Below are 19,725 nucleotides of genomic sequence, written 5' to 3'. Positions count from 1 at the left end.
TCCGTGGCCAGGAGCCAAGGAAGCAAAATTGTGCTCTCTGGAGATAGCATACTCTCTCGTCAATCACAGTGACACGTGCCAGTTGCCAGCATCTGAGAACTTATGTATGTGGAAGAGGGTAGAAAGCCCTTTCCTTTGAGTGTGATCGGAAGCATGAGCAGCAGTTCAAAAATATGATTGGCTGGCTTCATGTGTCTTGGAGGAAGAACATTTTGGCCTTTACTCTTATGGAATTAACTTTGTGCCAAAAGTAATGAACGTAACTTTTCAAGAAATGTACAAAAATATATACTGACAGAACAAAAACCACATCGAAAACTATGAACTCGATTGCAAGAATAATATGGTCTTCAAATAAACAGCATTATTTAAGTTTTCTAAGCTTCTTTTTCACTAATCGTGGTTTATCAATATGCTGCCAGGTTTCATTTAAGCTCCGCAAGTTTACGTTTGCCATTCTGCCACAAATCCCATGTGTGGGCAGGGCTTAACAGCGATTTACTCTCATTGGCTAGTGAGATTTATATTGACAACTTGAGTGTCCAGCTGAGGAGGTGGAAGAAGATGATGACAATGACGACGCTCCGTGCTGTTCCTGAGAGCTCATTTCGAACAAATAGTTGTACGAGACTACCCAAACCTCAAATGTTAATTATGAACTAATATATCGACTAAGTAAGTAATTTCCACTACAAAGTACAAACACTATAACTATACAGGGAATCGCATTCAGAACCCTCTCCAAACTTCATGCAATGAAGTCTCTTCTTCCTGGTCAAACTTGGGGTGATGTCTTGCACATCGACTAGAGCACGAGAAAGAAGTCACTGGGAGGACAAGCCTTGAATTGAATCAGTTTGTTACTCCTTACTTATTTGGGAAATTTTTGGATGTGTATCTTCCACAAATCACCTTATGAAATAGCCAAAAAGCACAACTGAATTGATAGTAGCATGTCCCTTAGCTGTCCAGTGAGAACATATGAAATTCTGACAAACAAATTTATGACAAATCAATTTATTTTGATTTGGTTAAGGTGATTATTAAAACTGGTATTTTGCTGCTATTTCTATTGATACAATCCATTTTAGGCAACTTGATTACAATTTAGCCATCGACTTCCAATCCAGCATGTGCATTACTCAAATTATACAGCCATATGCTTCCCTAAAGCACACTAGTTGTGGAAGATGTTGATATCAATTCCCTGGCCTTTTATAGGTCTTGTGGACTAGAGTGGGTAAACCTGGGGCTGTAGGGCTGCTCATGACTGTTGGTGATGCTGACAGAGGAGGGGATCTGTGAGTGTCCTATATGAGGGAAGAAGGATGGGATGTAGGGGATACCAGCCAGCACTAAGGGACTTGTCTGAGGGCTGTCCTCTGGAGGTAGCGAGATCACTACGTTATCCTGGTCCCACAGGTGGAAGGCATTGTTTTGGGAGAGAGACAGTGCAGCAGGGTTAGAGCTGGTGCTTCTTATGTCATTCTCTTTCTCCAGGTCATCCTCATTTGGGCCAAGTGCACAGTCTAGAGGGAAAAAATAGATATGTGTGGTTGCTAAGATGCTTTGAAAGTTAATTAGTACTCAAGACTATTAATACACACCGCTCAAGTCTCTGAGTTTTGATTAGGTTCAATTAATACCCAGTCTTTTTACATTTTACAAAATGAGGTAAAGTCAGCCATGTTTAACAAATTAAAGTGATTTCATTTGCAGTCACTTGAACTCAATCATATTTATAATATACCCATATCAATACATTTATTGTAAGATGGTAGAATGTTTATTTTTAACAATTATTCTTTATGAATGACAACCTCTTATTAAATTAGGCCACTCCCTTTTAGAAAAGTCAAACACATGCTTTTCACATACTTCCTTGTGTTTCACATGAGGTTTTTTTTTTTACACAATTCATTAATTTCTTTTTACATGTGGTTTATAAAAATTAATTTTTCATGTTTTTTTTACATCATTAATTTATTTTCATCTGATTTTTTTTTTACACCTAATTAATTTTTCATGTTTTTTACATGATTCATTTATTTTCATCTGATTTCTACACATGATTAATTTATTTTTACATGATTTTTACATGATTCAATATTTTCCTTTTTTTCTACACAATTTTCAAATGCGATTTCACATGTACTTGAGACATCAAGTGAATAATAGGAAAAAATATTTTGTGTGTAAGACATGGTTTCATTTAAAATGTGAAAATGAACACATTTAAACACACAACTCAGGGCATAACATGCTGAAATGCACTTTCTATAATTTAAATAATAATAATAATAATAATAATTTTATATATATATATATATATATATATATATATATATATATATATATATATATATATATATATATATATATTTTAAACCCTAATACATTTAACATGATTGTGTGAGTAATATGTGATCACATGTATAAAACGTGATCACATATTACTCACACAATCATGTTAAATGTATTAGGGTTCAAAAAAAAATTATTATTATATTTTTTTTATTATAGCGGATTATTCCATAGGTATTTTGACCAGATTCCTTGAGTATTATGAACTATAGAGGAACTGTGACACCAAACATAATGTCATTATGTTGCCAAACAAACAAGATATTCTACAAATGTAACCTTGTTATGTACCGAATTAGATTTGATCTCCTCTGTGCTCGAGCTCTCCCTTTGCCACCCCACGTCTAAAAACCCGGACACGGTGACAACACTGCATATTTTCTAATAGTTTTCTTACCTACTACATCGCTGGCCAGGTCTTTGATCAGATGTCCCACTATGGCATAAGCCACTGCGACCACCACCAGAGCAGCCATTAACAAATAGAGCACAGCTTTAGGGAGAGGAATCAAGTCCCGGGTTGTTGCCTTGTACTCCTCATATAAAGCATCCTCGGCAGGAAAGGAGTACTGATAGGCATGTCCACTCTCATCTGTGAGGTTGAAACTGGTCATGTTCAGGGACATCAGTCTTTCTGTTTTTTCCCAGGAAAGCTGTTTAATTATTTCCAAGGGCTTCTTTTCCTCCTTCTCTAATTCACTCCTTGCAGTGGGAGTCCAGTATTCTAGATATTTACAGATATTCTGTCAGAACATTTTGACAAAGTTTCTACTACAATATAGAATAAAAATTTCTTTCAGTGAACCTGCTGAACTTATAGAATGTCCTAATTTGATCAATAATCAAACATACCTGTGATGTAATAGTCATACTGTCCATCCTTTTTTTTCCTTTTTAATTTTTTAATTTTAATTTTTACAAAGAACTATAATAGAGTTTAAAGACTGAAGCGTGTGAAGATAAATAAAGTAATCAGGAGTGTGAGTCGCTGCCTTTGGCCGTTGTTTGTCCACTGGTGCGACTTCTGCGTGCGGCTCTTGCGCGCGCCCTGAGCGCCTCCCTAATGCGCATGTGCAGTGGACACTAGGGAAGCACACTCGTCCCTCAGTAATGCGCTAACGCTAATTAAACGGTGGATTCCACCAGAGGCGTGTCTCTGAGCTGGCGCTTCTTTTTCACCCACGCATCTGTTTACTCAGCTAATCCGTCTTAAAGCGGTAGTTGGTAAAGCTAATCCTCAGTCTAATTGAAGTGTATATAGCCTACCTTTCAAGCAGGCTGCACTATCACTCCCTTTATATATATATAGGCTATAAAAAAGAAAGAAACGATAGGCTACTATTTGTCATATTCATAATTTAGGACTTTAATTTGCTTGTGTTTTTGCCAATATTTATCATACTGTCTAAAATTTTAAAGCTGCAATATCGAACATTTTTTGGTTAAAGATGAACAAAAATCAATTATTGAGCAAGTACGGAAAAAAAATCAGTGTTCAAAATGGTCTCCTTACCTTACCCTGTTTCGCAAAGATACGCTTATAATAACGATTTATAATGTGAGACTGTCGGGTCGGATTTCATGGGAAACGCCGGTTTGACATCAATATCACTTTTGCGTGGTTATGTCACGTCCGTAAACAGAAAGAAGAAGAGCCGTCTACTATATTGCATGTGTGTAGGTGCTGAGGATGGTGGTGTGTTTGTAGCTTGTTCTTACTACAGTTGCTTAGAATTTAAACTTGTACTCTAGACGGCTGCTTATGATCTGGATCGTTCTAAATGCAACCGTCGCTGACGTCTGAGGTATACGCTGTTGTCTAAACCAAGAAACCTCGAACTGCGGAGAGCCTGCAGTCAAAAAGGAAAAGCGACAGAGCCGGTGCTAAAACGAGAATAAATATCGGCATGGCTTTTGAGAGGTGGTGACAACTCCAAGATCTGAAGGGTTTTAAGACTGATGCAGAGATGGCTTTTTTCCCCTGGCGAACAGGTAAGACATTTCAGTGGCTCAATAGGTAGCTAGCTAACATTAATGCACTTGTTCACTTGATTCAGCTGGGTATCAGGTTTAATATGTTGTAGTTTTGTTGTTTGTTTGTTTTACTATGGTCAGTGTGGTAAATATTCTTCTAACTATGAGAGAGATAACTCACCTCTACTCCAAGAAAACTGTATCTGCTGCCACCTCCAAGTATTGTCAAGTATTGAAGCTAATATACAACCCATACGTATACCTCAAACCAGGGGTTCCCAAACCTTTCCAGGGCAAGGCCCCCCAAATGGCATTAACATTTGACCGAGGCCCCCCTTTTGCAAGATATCTTTAAAACACATTAAAAATACAGACTTCTGAATATATCCCCCCCCCTTTTTAATTAATAATTACATCTTACATCTTTACATTACATTACATTAGGAATTGATTGTGTGTGTGTGTGTGTGTGTGTGTGTGTGGTTGTCTGAGAGTGAGAAAGAGAAAATCATGTATTTATTTATTTTTCACACCAAATTGTTGAGGCCCCCCGGGCACCCCCTGGTGGCCCCCAAGGAGGCTGCGGCCCCCACTTTGAAAACCACTGCCTCAAACCATCAGACTCAGGAGTAGTGCTGAGGTACAACCCATGTGAAAAAAATTATTGCAAGTAGCAATTTTTTGCAATGTTATGATTCAAACAGAGATGGGGATAGAGAGGCAAAAGTTCATTATTGCATCTTTAAGTGGCACCTGAACTTTCAGTATGTCTCTTATATAAAAGAACACTCTTGGTTGGTCGAAAACAGCAAAGGATTGAGTGAAAATAGTGTACAGTGTGACTGATCTACTCACAAAACAAAAGATCTCTTCCAGATCACATTACGGGACCGATGGATTTCTCCTGTATAGTTAGCTGTAGATCGGGCCACTCCAGAATCCCCTGGAGAAGATCTTACTGGAGTTATAGGCCAAGCAGGCAGGAATACAGATACAGGACCCTGCTGAATTTATTTGTGGGAATTCATTGTTGGTGGTTAATTTTTTAATAATAAGTTCTTCATTTTAGGATTAATTAGGAGAATGGATTTTAATTGTTGACACAACACAACAAAATCCCTCAATAATGCAAATATCTATTTTTCAGCCAGCACAAAGCTCCCTCTCTCGCAATAGAATACAGATGTTCTATCGTAGGCTTGTGGTTTAAGGGAACATTGAAGGAAAGGGTTGTGCTTGGGTGATTTTTGAGAATCAAAACAAATAGCATTGCTCACAATTGCACCATGAATTACAAGGGGCTAATTAATTTAAGAAAATAGAGCAGGGAAAGTTGCTAATCTCGGCTGGACTCTGACCCTACAAGATTGGAGTTGGTCACCCCTGTTCTAAATGTAATAATTCTGGTTGTCCATTACCTAGACATTGCTCATGTTACATTAATGCTTGGAAATTAGATGCTATATTCTTGCACTTGATTGAGTGTTTGGGGACATGATCCTCCACTGTTTCTTTACTGGAAGGGGTAAGCACTGCTGACTCACAGCTCCAGTGTCTTCGGTTTTAGCCTCAGCTTGTCTGTGCAGATGTTCCACGTATGGGTTTCCTTCTTCGGTTTTTATCCCACTTTCCAAAAATATGAAGGTCATGAATAGTTATGAATGAGTGTGTGAATGTGTCCTGCAATGGACTGTGTGTCCAATGGTTATACCCTGGGTGTATTTCTGCTTCATGCATTACTGGGATAGGCTTCAGATTCATTGACCAGAATAATGCAGATACTATAGATGAATGAATGAACAAATGAACAGTCCAATAATAAACAATATGTTTGCCTCCCTAGTGCAGAAACACTGGTTGCAATACCTGAATACACACTTGATGGGACCAGTCAGTTACACGGCAATACATAGACACCAATCCACCAATCCATATGGTTTTAGGAGGTGAAGAAAACCAGAGAACCCTGAGGCCTAAGGAAACCTCAAGTACATGGGGCTCAGAACTGAACCCCTGACCCCTGGATCTGTGAAGCACCAACACTACTTGTAATACTGTACCTCTGTCACAGATCTGCACTGTCATGAATCATTGCTCTTTCTACCCTGAGTTTTAACACCTGGAACTTGTTAACCATGAACTAGTTAAACACCTATCACATTCAGTGCTCATTCCTGTGAGCATGTCTTTTGCCCTCCTAGACACCTTCCTCTATGTGTTTATTCGAGATTTCTTTTTGCTACTGTTGCTTCGTTTCCTTGCTTCATTATGCTGGTCTATTGTTTATTCCTGTGTGTTATATTAAACCTTTTGCATTAATGTTCAATCTAGTGCTTGCGGCAGCTGTTATTATGGCAAAAATAATTATTCTTTATTCCTGGAGCCATGTAGTAAATTAACTTCATTTTGGAGCAACATTAGGAACCCACCAAGAGAAATATCAACACAACATTGAACATGAGAATAAACAACTATAACATGCTTTGTTTTGAAATGGTATAGTAGTATGTAGGGCTTTGTACACATAGAGTGCACACTTTAAATAAAAGGCATTTTAATGGATCTGATGTGTGTCAGCAGTAAGGTTTAAATTGATCTGTGAATCACTGGTTTTGTCTATTCAGACATCCATTCTGTGTCATCCTATCCCTACTGTGTCCTGCCCTCTTCTATTCCTGTACATCTTGTTGCTTTCTATTTTAGTTTTTGCATTTCAGTGAAATTTGGTCTCTAGCTTGACTTTGTCTGTCACTCATATTTTTAACATTCAGTCTTTTCACCTGTCTATTGCAAGCAGTCTCAATCATGTTATAACAAAAAACATCATTAATTAGGTTTATGATTGGAAAACTTTAGCATGTGGCTGCTTTTGCACTGGCCTGATTAACCACCATTACAATGTGAATTTTATTTTGAATAACCAGATGTTTGCCTGTGTGGCTGGAGTAATCATCTTCATTAGACAGCTATGAGACTACAGGGGATAGAACCTTAAAATTGCCCTTTTACCTCAAAATACCATTTTCCTCACATGTCCCTTCCCCATTATGATTCTGTAGTTTGCTTGAACAGCAGGGAGGATTATCCGTGTTTTGCACAATCACTTTTTCATTGTTATTAGTGATGTGTATTAACAGGAACACAGCGGTATAGGGCTTTGTCCATTTAGGGATTATTCCTCACTGTATTCCACAAATGCACATAAGAGCAAGCATTGCATTCAATAAGGGGGTTGGCTTTTCCTCTGGAAATGTCCACTCTCTCGTGGATGGTAAAAACAGATTTGGAGTTTAAGTATTTCAAAATCCCAGTTAAATATCTTAATGCAATTATATAACACCACCATACTTTGGAGCATCACTGCTCAAAAATCCCATTTGAAGGCAGCTAGCTAGTTAGCTATACAACTCACTCAAGTCAGATCTGTCACTTGAATAAAAAGAAAGAAGGATGACAGTAGACACCTCATTACTTACAGTAGTGATGTGCTAAATCTTTTACTCACAGACGTGTTGCTTCGTTGGGAGGCTGTAATCTTGCATAGAGTTTTAATGTTAGAAACACAGTTTCAGTTTAGATGTCCAGTACAAAAAGTTTGTATGGTTGAACATTTATTACCATTTGTAACATTTCTTGTAAAATACCACAGCCTGTGTAGTGATAGACTGCATTTGCCAGCTGTTAGGTTCCATCCTTATTACTTGGCTATACTGATCAATAAATGTTTGAGGTTTTCTAATTGCCTTACAGTTGTGTTATTTTCTTTCAAAATCATTATGGCGAAGCATTAATACCAGCACTTACCAGCTGGCAAAGATGTCAACAACTTGTTTGTATTGTCACTATATGTGGTGATATAAAACAAGGATAATCTGAATGTTTTGTGAATTGGTCTTTACAGTTCCCTTTCTGTCATTACATGTAAATGAGCAGTCACATGCCTGCACTCATATCAGAAAAATCAGAAATGAGAAACATCTTTATTGGCCAAGGATGATTGCATACATGAAGAATTTGTTTCCGACTTACAGGTGCTTCCTATACTTAAATGAGCACAACGCACAGAGTACAAAGTAGAAAAAAATAGAACAATATAAAAATATATACAATAACCGATATAATATTTATATAAATATAAATTTATATAAATACTTTCACTTGTATTTGAAAAAAAAATGTACATAGACAAGATATTTGAAGTTTTACCTAATCAACTGCATAGTTTTTTTTTTTTTTTGAAAATAAACGTTTATTTTTAAATTGATGCATGCAACATGTTCCAAAAAAGTTGGGACAAGTTGAAATAAGAAGGTGATGTGAAACAGGTGAGGCAATCTAATTAAGTCTAATAACAGTATATAAGGAGCCTCCAAAAAAGGCCTAGTCCTTCAAGAGTAAGGATGGGTCGAGGCTCACCAATCTGCCAACAGATGCGTCAGCGAATAATCCAACACCTTGAGAACAACATTCCCCAAAGACAAATCGGTAGGATTTTGGGTATTTCACCTTCTACAGTGCACAATATAAAAATATTTCCGGTTAAATCTTGGCGCGTAAAGGGCAAGGCCTAAAACCTCTTCTGAATGCATGGGATCTAGAATCCATCAGACGTCACTGTCTTAAAACCATCATGAGTCTGTAATGGATATCCTGACATGGGTTCGGGAATACTTTGGTAAACCTTTGATAGTCAACACCATTCGCCGCTGCATCCACTGATGCAAGTGAAGGCTTAACTATGCAAAACAGAAGCCATACATTAACACTGTCCAGAAGCGCTGCCAACTTCTCTGGGCTCGGTCTCATCTGAGATGGACAGTAGCACAGTGGAATCGTGTTTTGTGGTCCAAAGAGACAACATTTCAAATAGTTTTTGGACAAAACAGCCGTCATTTTCTCTCTGCCAAAGAGGAAAAGGACCTTCCAAGCTGTTATCAGCGTCAGGTCCAAAAGCCAGCATCTGTCATGGAATGGGGGTGTGTCAGTGCTCATGACATGGGTAACTTGCACATCTGTGAGGGCATCATTAATGCAGAAAGATATGTACACATTTTGGAGCAACATATGCTGCCACCCAGAGCAGGACAGCACCAAACCACATTCTGTCTGGATTACAAGTGCATGGTTGCATAAGCAGAGAATGTGGGTGCTAGCATGGCCTGCCTGCAGTCCTGACCTGTCTCCGATTGAGAATGTGTGGTGCATTATAAAGTGCAAAATAAGGCAATGAAGGCCCTATATAGTTGTGTAGCTTAAGAAATGCAGAATGGATGAATGGGGGGAAAATTCCACTTGCTAAACTTAACCAACTGGTATCTTCAGCGCCCAAACTCTTAAGTGTTATTAAAAGAAAAGTGACGCTACACAGTGATAAACAGTCCCAACTTTTTTGGAGTGTATTGCAGTCATCAGATTTGAAATTAGTGTATATTTTCAAAAATGAATTAAATTCACAAAGCAAAACATCAAATAATTTGCTAATGTGTTTTCAATATAGTGCAGTACAGAAGTGAATTTTCAAATGATTCTTTTTCAGAGGTTTTTGTGCATTTTCCATGCTGTTTTCGGAGTTGTTGTATTTCTCTGATCTTGTGAAGATGAAATCTGTAGGATCTTATGGCTGATCAAATCTGATTTGGAGAAGTTATCTAAAATTAAAACCATTCTTAGCCTTGTGTTTTAGGTTTCTAATGAGAGATAATATAAAACATTCTAATTTACTTTAGTGTTTTAGTTTATCCCACTGTGTTATTGACCTACAATATGTGTTCGAGAGCAGTAGGGGGCAGTGCAGCATAATGAAGCATCTCCATGAACTCCTCACAAACAGAGACTTTTTTCCACTTAAAAAAAAAAAAAAAAAAAGATTCAAAAAAGGCATTTTTACACACATGTGGAACAAATACAGCTAGTATATTGTTAAAATGCTTAAGCCAGTGTCAAGGTTTGTAAACATGGTTAGCTTGATTCAATTTAATATGTTTCACATTGTTTGGTCACAATGGGTCACAATGGGCTCAAAGGGCAGACCATCATCATGGTAAATGGTGCATTTATATAGCGCTTTTATCCAAAGCGCTTTACACTGTGTCTCATTCACACACACACTCACACACCAATGGTAGCAGAGCTGCCATGCAAGGCGCTAACTTGCCATCAGGAGTAACTTGGGGTTCAGTGTCTTGCTCAAGGACACTTCGGCATGTGGTCATGCAGGCCGGGAATAGAACCGCCAACTAGTGGATTAGTGGATTAGGGGACAACCCACTCTACCAACTGAGCCACAGCCGCCATCATCTTCCATAACTGCTTTATTCTGGTCAGGGTTGAAGTGGATCCAGAGCCAATACAACACTGGGTACAAGGCGGAAGAGTTTACCCTGGATGGGATTACAGTTTATTACATGGCACCGTGCACACACATTCACACCTATGGGCAATTTAGAGTACCTAATCCTACTACCTGCATATTTTATTTATTTATTTATTTCCCCCAGGAGAAACCAGAGGAAACTGACCTGGACAGACCATGTGAAACTGCAAGCAGACAGTAACCTGAGCTGTTAGCGATGAAAGCATGTTTCAGGAGATCTAAGATGAGCCAAAACCAGACTATGAATTATGTCTACTTTCAAAAAGCCATACTTGGAATTCTTCTAATGGGGCCTTTATATTCTGGAGGTAAGGAATTAATTTAGGAAATGTAAGTAAATTGTAACATTTACACACTGTTTCAGATTTGACATTTGCTTGAAATGTATTACATACTTATTCATGCGATTGTACAAGGGGTTTAAAAGTCAGAACAGACCACAGTAAATAACTACAGAAATATGTCACTATCATCAAAGTATTTTCCATTCATTTTACTGCCCGGAAGGATTACCTTATGCTTGTGCATGTGTAATTAGTACATTTGACGATGATACATAAAACAAAAAGAGGAAAGTGACACAATTTATTATATTCGTAGATTTTATGCAATTTAGATTACTTTTCAGGTCACATAATTAGGGAAACAAAACAGGCAATAAATACAGATATAATAACATCTCACTATGAATACAATTAAAGTAAAAGCTCTGCCTTTACTTTGAGTCACTAATAAAATATTTACAATATTTAGATCTTGAAAGACACAAGCAACTTCTAGCGTAGCGTGACCATTCTCTTAAGCTTCCCGATATCCATGTAAATGGAAGTATGTGGTAAAAATGCAAATATCTGTAGGTTTTTATGAAAAAAAGTTGTTTGGATTGTTTTATCCTTTTTAAGCCCCAGATCCAGTCATGTCATTCATTCCATCATGAATTTATTAAGCATGTATGATATCAACTTTATATTAAGTATCTTTAAGGCAGGTATTCTGCAAACCTCCGCAGTTATGCTGTTAGTAGCTAATAAGTGTCCCATACATTAGCCAATAATGTGGGGACATATAGGGAAACATATGAATCCCGGTCTATAAAATAAAATTATTCACATTTATTGAGACCAACATTGGCCTCTATGGTGAAGGCATTGAAAAGTCATTATGGCAAAGAACCAATATGAGACTAAACTGCTGGCACAAATTGGATTACTATTTACATTTCTCCAAAGTGATTTAACAAAGCAGTTGCAAATTAAGTGTCTCTCTCAGTGGCAGTTATGTGATTTGAACTTAGCATCATCCAGTCCTTAGAACAAAACTATTCAGCGACCACTGCCCTCAGCTCCTGTATATTCTTCCTTCATCTGCCTTGGCTAATAGCACACAGCACATACACTGCAAGGCACTACAGAGCACAGGAAAATTATCCAGATGCTGTCCACTGTATCCACCCTCTTCTGTTCATCCTCTCTGTTAGATCCGTTTGATGGTGTTTTTCTCAGAGCTCTGTAAGGAGCTGATCTCCCAGCGGCGGAAAGTGCTGCCTCTCATATCAGTGCGGCCAGTGGTGAGCTGATAGATCTTTCTGAGGACCGCTCGCCGCAGCAAGATGTAAACCCATGGGTCCAGGATCTGGTTACACGAGGCCAGGCGTACCCCCATCACCATCAGTTTCTTATAGTACATGTCTTCCTCTTGGGAGCCATTGTGGTGATTTGTGACTGACATCAAGCCGAAGATCTGCAACATACAGAACACAAGCCATGGATACTCATATGTAGTTTGTTTGGCTTAGATAAAGTTTAATGATGGAGCCCATGTTTGGTTTATTATCTGACAGCAGAATAGCAATGGATGTACTATTGACTCAATCTCTTTTTCTCACAATTGTAAAAATTATTTAAGTATACCCTATACTACTTTATACTACTAAATTATTAGCAATTATAACAGGTTTAGTATAGAAACTAATAGAGACACAAATCACCCACTCATACATAGGGATCCTGATGGGGGATATCTACTTAATTACAGGTTTGATAATGACTAAGAGAAGAAGCAGCTACAATACCGATTTTGTTGCATATTTACAGAGACCTTTTTAAATTCTTCAATTTCAAAACTGTCTGAACATAAATGTTGTAAAGAGTGCCAGTTAATGTTCACATCAAGCAGAATGAAGAAACAAATGTAAGCTCAGTGACCGTTTCATGGTTGCCTGTGCCAGACAGGCTATTTTGAATATTTCAGAAATTGCTGATCTCCTGGGATTTTCATACCTAGCAATCTCTAGAGTTTACACAGAATGGTGTGAAAACAAAAAACATCCAGAGTGGCAATGCCTTGTTGAGGAGAATAGTCATACTGGTTTGAGCTGACAAGAAGGTTACAGTAACTCAAATAACCACTTTTTACAGCCATGGTGAGCATTAAATCTGAGGCTACAGTGGGCAACTGAATGTTCGAAGACTGGTAAATAGCACCTGGTGGTTTTTCCAATCTTCAACTGTCTAGTCTCAGTGAGCCTGTGCCCACTGTAGCCCTAGATTCCTGTTCCTTTCTGACAGGAGTGGAACCTAATGTGGTCTTCTGTTGATATAGCCCATTCTCCTCAAGATCAAGGTTAAATGTGTTCTGCATTCTGAGATGCATTTCTGCTCACTACAGTGTTTTCCCTGCGTGACTGGCTCATTGGATAATTGCATGAATGTTCAGGTGTTCCTAATAGAGTGGATGGTGAGTGTATATAGCATTAAGTTGAAAAAATGTAATATTTTGTTCCAATTGTGATTAAAAAACAAAAGCAAGTAAGTACACTATATGGCAGATCTGACAATCACACCCATATGTGTTTGTTGAACATCCCATTCCAGATTTATTTCCTTCTATGGTGTTATAATAACATCCGCTCTTCTGAGAAGGCTTTCCACTAAATTTTGGTGTGTGCCTGTCGGGATGTTTCCATTGAGCCACAAGAGCATTAGTAAGGTTGGGTGAGAAGGCCTGGGGTGCAGTCTGCATTCTAGTTCATCCCAAAGGTTTTCAGTGGGGTTGAGGTCAGGGGTCTGTGCAAGCCATTCGAGTTCTTCCATTCCAATCTTAACATACCATGTCTTCATGGAGCTCACATGGTATAACAGGTTTGGGGTTCCAGTGAAGGAAAATTGTCATGCTACAGCATACAAAAACATTGTATACAATTCTTTGCTTCCAACTTTATGGCAACAGTTTGGGGAAGAACCACATATGGGTGTGATGGTCAGCTGTCCACATACCTTTGGTCATGGAGAGTAATCAGGTCATGTTGGCATTTAATAAAACAGAAGGATTAATTTCAGCCTAAAACAGTAAAAAACAAAAGAAAAAAAAACAAGTATACAATATGATGTAATATGCATTTACTATAAACTATAATAATTATACTAAAGGGCTACGAAGGTCTTAAAGACAAACACATTTGGAAAAGGAAAAAAAAAACCTTATGAGTCAGTATTTCCTGAACCTGGTCCTAAAATACCTCTTCAGTGCACATTCTACTGTTTTCACTGCTCTAACACAGACATTTTAAATAAATGAATGTCTTGTTAGTTAGAGGAGATCAAGGAGGTGTGTTGGGAGCAGAAAAGAAAATACCAAAATGTGCAGTGTAGTGGTACTGGAGCAACAGGATAAGTAAACACTATCCCAATGGAACTTGCCACTTTAAAATCTAAATAGACTTGGCAACAACAGCCTACAAATAACTGTCATAGTTACAAATGTAGCCTCTGATTTGTAAGCATTCAATTCAACAGCACATCTATTGCAATCCACTATCATAACAAACATATAAAAATCCAGCCAGGTGTCTTGTTAGTGGTCTGGCAAATCCTAAAAATCATATGCGCACACTCTGTGATGAGTCACATGCATTCCACCAGTGTGTTGTAATCAGTAACGGGAACTGGATATTCATTCATTCATCTTTAATAATTGCTTTATCCTAGTCAGGGTCAGGGAGGATCAGGAGCCTCTCTCGTTAATACTGGGCACAAGGCAGGAGAACTCTCAGGATAGGACACCAGTCCATCGCAAGGCACAACACACACGCACCTAGGGGCAATTTAGCATAGCCAATCCACCCATCAGCATTGACACAGTGCCGCCTGGAGCTAGATATTTATTATCACATTGATACCTGTTTTTAACTGTTTATTTCATTTGCCAGTTTTACACTCCAGGCCCGGTTTAAATTGGATGACCACATTTCCAGATCAAGGTTCATATAAATCAAGAGGACTGTTTATATTTAACACAAGTTTCAGGTTACTTGGTTTAAGAATGCCATGTAAACCTCCTCTTATTTCACACCATCTGTTTCCTAGAACCTATTTTTATGGTGTGGAGCACTGAGTGATAGTCAAGACATTACATTCTGATATAATCCTTGATTTAAGGCTGCATTTACATTGCAAACAAATTTTAAAAAAATTCCAATGATGTCTGACAAATATCAGATATTGTTATGTACGTGTAAACAGTCAGTGGAGTCCAGATGAAATAAACTGTTTTATATACAGCCATTCAAAAAAAAAAAAAAAAAAATCAGGTATATACAGAAAACAGCAACGGTACAGCAAAAATACAGTTTGTCCTGGCTCTACTACCATCATAAAATTAAAGTCAAAATACAAAGAGGCTAAATTGCACTGCAAACAACAGAATCACATGTCCTTTCTACAAAGATGTGATGATGGGCAATTGTGTAAACAAGGGAATCTGATATATGTCAGGTCTTAATTATATGTAAACAGGCAGGACAAAAAAAAAATCAGATCTGGGCCAAAATATCAGAATTGTGCAAATGTAAATGCAGTCTATGTGCTCACCTGTATTTTCTATGGTACAATTTTATATAGTAATAGTATATAGTTGTCCTGCATAGACACAATCTTCTTGAATGAAACTCGTTTTTTGGTTTTAAGTGCCAGCACAATTATGTAAATGCAAATACTGAACAATATACACTGTAGGCTGCTGTGAATATAGATTATACACATCCAGATCTACTCATACTTACCAGCAGGGGGCTCCAGCAAATACAGGAAGTGATCATGATCCCCAGGAGCTGTGCCACCATCTCTATGTCATGCGACTGTGCTGTCCTACGGTGGCATTTCCTCCTGCGCAGGCGTGCCCGCACCAGGGTGATGCCACTAACCGTGTTGCACACCAAGGACATGGCCAATGAGCCCAATCCAAATGCCGAGAATAACAGCAGGAAAGCCACATCTGTGTCCGTAATTTCCCCTAATACCTTTATAAAACACCAAGTCCATGGGTGCTGATAGGTGTATTCTCCCAGCCTCACAACAGGCAGCAAGGCTATAGCAAGTGCTGCCAGCCAGATTAGCACCAAGGCCATTTTGGTGCGAGTCCCCGAGACAAGACGAGAATGGAGGAGTGGCTGTGTGACACCCAGGCACCGCTCAGCTGCCATGGCGCTGCCAAGGAAAAGTGGACACAGGCCGAAGAAGACCATACTGCCACCTAGGAACTGGCAGGTGGCATCAGCATGGAGGGGAGCATTCGTCCCAACGCCATTTGAGTAGAGGTGTAGCACCACAGCACCAGGGATGATATGACCAGCCAAGTCTGTGGCCACTAGCGAGCTGGCGAAGAGAAGGAAGGTGGCCTTTGAGCGTTTGCGCAGTCGGGCATATGCCTTGGCCAAGATGAAAAGTGCTATGATGTTGGACAGGACACCCAGGGTCATGGAAAGGCCAGCGACCACAGGGTTTGTGTTTGTCAGGTTTTCCGTATGACCCACGGCTGCCATGTTCCCCACAGCCTGGGTCTGATTGGAGAGGGGTGATATGGCACTGGGTGCCGAGAAGTTGCAATGATACATGGATAACATCTCCACAATGAGAGCGCACAGATGAATCTCAATAAATAACACAGCTAGGGGGCAAAAAGAAAAGGCAGAAGATCAAAACACTATCCCAGCAGCATTGTTTGATATTAAGTGATTCAGTAAGATTAGGTAATTAGATTATATTGTTTTTTAATAAAAGCACATATAATCATACATTCATTCTGTGGTGAAAATTATAGTTACTGTGCATGGTTATATAAAATTAACCAAAAAAGTATTTTAATTAGCAACTTATATATTCCATGTGCAGAGAGTATTCCTAAGTAGGAAACAACTGCAGCCTCACAGAATCATTTAAATGCTGCATTACATTTTTCATGTTCATGAATTATCACTTATGTCTAAAAGCCAAGATATTTCCTTAAGTATTATATACATCAAATAAGCTGAATAAAATGTACTTACAATTATTAATAAAGCATTAAATTTAAATGTTATCTTAGGAGTGTTTTGCTGTTATTTTCACACATCACTAATATAAAGGGCTACAGTTTGAAGTGCAAGTGAGCATATTCAGATGGGCTAATAAGCTTCTGTCCAAAACAAACATAGCCATTTAAGGTGACTTTAGGGCTCCCTAGATCAATTTCCTAAAAGAAAGTTTCATATGTTTTATGCACCTACCCAAATAGCGGTTGGGTCGCAGTAAAGGGTCAGACACAAATAGCTTATACTGTGTGTGCTTGGGGGGAATATTAAAGCTTGTGGTCTATTTAGGAAAATATTCCATAAACCTAGACCATTTTTGCATAAAGTTTTTGCTTAACATCAATGGCCCTTAAAAGATTTCAAGTTACATTTTTGTCTCTTTTAACTTACGATGCTATAAGAACGATTACATTCATTTGTATAAACACTTGATTTATTTTAATGCAATTTTCTTTTAAATGAATTTTCAGCTTTGGTCCATAAAAAATCCAGACTCTCTTGTGACTTCTTCATGCATACTATTGGGCCATCAGTCAAAAATGCTGAGCAAGTTTCAACACATCAGTGTCTTGCAGCGGAGTAAACCCTGGACTCTCTGAAATTACATTTACAAAAACAGATCTGAATGCTCGCTGTGTTTTTACAAACAGATGTTTGCACTGTTAAAACTCTGTTATTACCAGCAGCTATAAGAGCACACTTAGGCAGTTAACCAACATGAGTGCATGTAGGCTGATATGCTTAATAGTCTAATAAATTATTTTAATTAGAGGAACCATGTTTGTTTCCCCTTTCACCTAGACATTGTTCGAGAAGTACTAAATTGTGTAATTAGGTTTGTCAAAGTTGTGGCTTTTTTTGTGTGTGTATTTGTAAGTAAGACATACCCCATATGTGTGAAGTGTAGCCTTTTCTCATTTAACATCAGTGGATGAAAACAAGTGTTATCCTATGATCAGACAGATGTAATGGATTAAGTTAATCTTACTAAACCTACCATTAGGTCATATGCGGCTTCATCCCACCTGAAAAGTCTTGGAAAATCAACAATCCCCAAAACGACATAAGTATCTTCCTTCTGAAGAAAAAAAATCAATGTCCAATTGTCTTTAGTCCATTATATAAAGTCCAGCTTCTAGAAAAAATTGCATTCAGGAACAAACGAAGAGTTCTCCTCTGTAAAACGAACCTCATTTTCGAGGAAGAGCCTCTTCTTAAACAGCACGAGCGAAACGAACCTATATAAGAACAGACCAGTGGGTTCTCCGTAGTGCTCGTGCTCCAGCCGCGCGCTGTCCAATGAGCTGCAGCTTCAGGAGCTCCAGCGCTTTTATACTGAGCAGACCACAAACACATTGCTGAATAGTGCCGTTTTATACACACTAACGGTACTTTGTTTCGGCTATAGCGTACACCGTCAAAATACTGAGCAAAATAGTTATTACGTAGACAAACACTAATGTTATGTGCCTTATTTCTCCTCCATAGTTTTGTTTCTTAGAACCCGATAACTGTGGAAATTGATCAACGTCCTCAAACCGGAAACAGTTTTGGTAGTAAATACCACGAGGATCTTCTGATATATACACGTGTAGCCTATGTACGCAAATTAATTATATGAGTACAGTAGAGTCGGCGATATAAATATATATTTTTTGTTTCGTTTGGAAAAATTACAACCCAATATTTTCAGAGTTATTAAGTTTTTATAGTTATTAACTGGTCACTTGAATCAAATGGGTTAAATGGGTTTAAACACCTCAGTGTCAACTAGGACCTCATGTGTTCTGTTGGTTGAAAGTTTAGTAACAAAAAGCTCTACTGATGCAATAAATAGTTAAAATACATTTACCAGCCACTTTATTAGGAACACATGAATACATTTGCATATTCATGCAATTATCCAGTCAGCAAGTGGCAACAGCGCAGTACATAAAATTATGCAGATACAGATCAAGAGCTCCATTTAATATTCACATCAAACATAAGAATAGGGGAAGATGTGATCTTCAGTGACTTTGACCATGACATACAAGTCGGGGTGGTTTGAGTATTTCAGAAACTGCTGATCTCCTGGGATTTTGACATGCAACAGTCTCTAGAGTTGGTACAAAATCAACAAACATCCGGTTCTGTGAGTGGAAATGACTCATTGATGAGAGAGATTAGAAGAGAATGACCAGACTGGTTTGCGCTGACAGGAAGTCTATCATAACTGAAATACTGAACTGAACTCTTCTTTACAACCGTGGTGAGCAGAAAAGCATCTCCAGAACACATAACATGCCAGAAGAGCTGAAGACAACATCAGGTTCCATTCCTGTCAGCCACAGGAATAGGAATCTGAGGCTACAGCAGACGCAGGCTCACCAAAACTGGACAGTTTTGTGACCTGTATCTGCATGATTTAATTCATTGCACTGCTATGACTTGATTGGATAACTGCATGAATAAGCAAGGGTACTGGTGTTCCTATTAAAGTGGCCAGTAGTACACATGAAACCATTTAAACAATTAACCTAATATTTGAATGGTTGGACTATGCTTATAAAATAAATCTGTTTTGTGAGGGTCCATGGAGTTTATTTTACAGTTAAAGGAACCACTGGTTTACTACATACTAGTAGTAGTTAAATACTGTAGTATAAGTGAATTGAACAATTTTGCA

General features: G+C 38.3%; 1 protein-coding gene across 1 annotated transcript; it reads right to left on the bottom strand.

The window, feature by feature from the left end:
• Positions 1-11,283: 11,283 nt before the first annotated feature.
• ptger1b (prostaglandin E receptor 1b (subtype EP1)) lies at positions 11,284-18,675 on the bottom strand. Its single transcript, XM_053610641.1, has 3 exons — positions 18,055-18,675; positions 15,771-16,654; positions 11,284-12,451 (listed from the first exon to the last, which is right to left on the bottom strand). The coding sequence occupies exons 2-3, from the start codon at positions 16,608-16,610 to the stop codon at positions 12,185-12,187; spliced, it is 1,107 nt and encodes a 368-aa protein (XP_053466616.1). The 5' UTR covers positions 16,611-16,654; positions 18,055-18,675; the 3' UTR covers positions 11,284-12,184.
• Positions 18,676-19,725: the final 1,050 nt, after the last annotated feature.

This window comes from Ictalurus furcatus, chromosome 2 (assembly GCF_023375685.1).
Source record: "Ictalurus furcatus strain D&B chromosome 2, Billie_1.0, whole genome shotgun sequence".
Taxonomy (NCBI): domain Eukaryota; kingdom Metazoa; phylum Chordata; class Actinopteri; order Siluriformes; family Ictaluridae; genus Ictalurus; species Ictalurus furcatus.
The sequence above is the reverse complement of the archived record's forward strand: the minus strand, read 5'-3'. Positions and strand labels throughout refer to the sequence as shown.

Coding starts and splice junctions, on each gene's coding strand:
- ptger1b (XM_053610641.1), bottom strand. CDS start 16,610: ATGTTATCCATGTATCATTGCAACTTCTCGGCACCCAGTGCCATATCA. Junction 12,452..15,770: donor TTTGCTGGAGCCCCCTGCTG/GTAAGTATGAGT, acceptor TGTATGTTGCAG/ATCTTCGGCTTGATGTCAGT.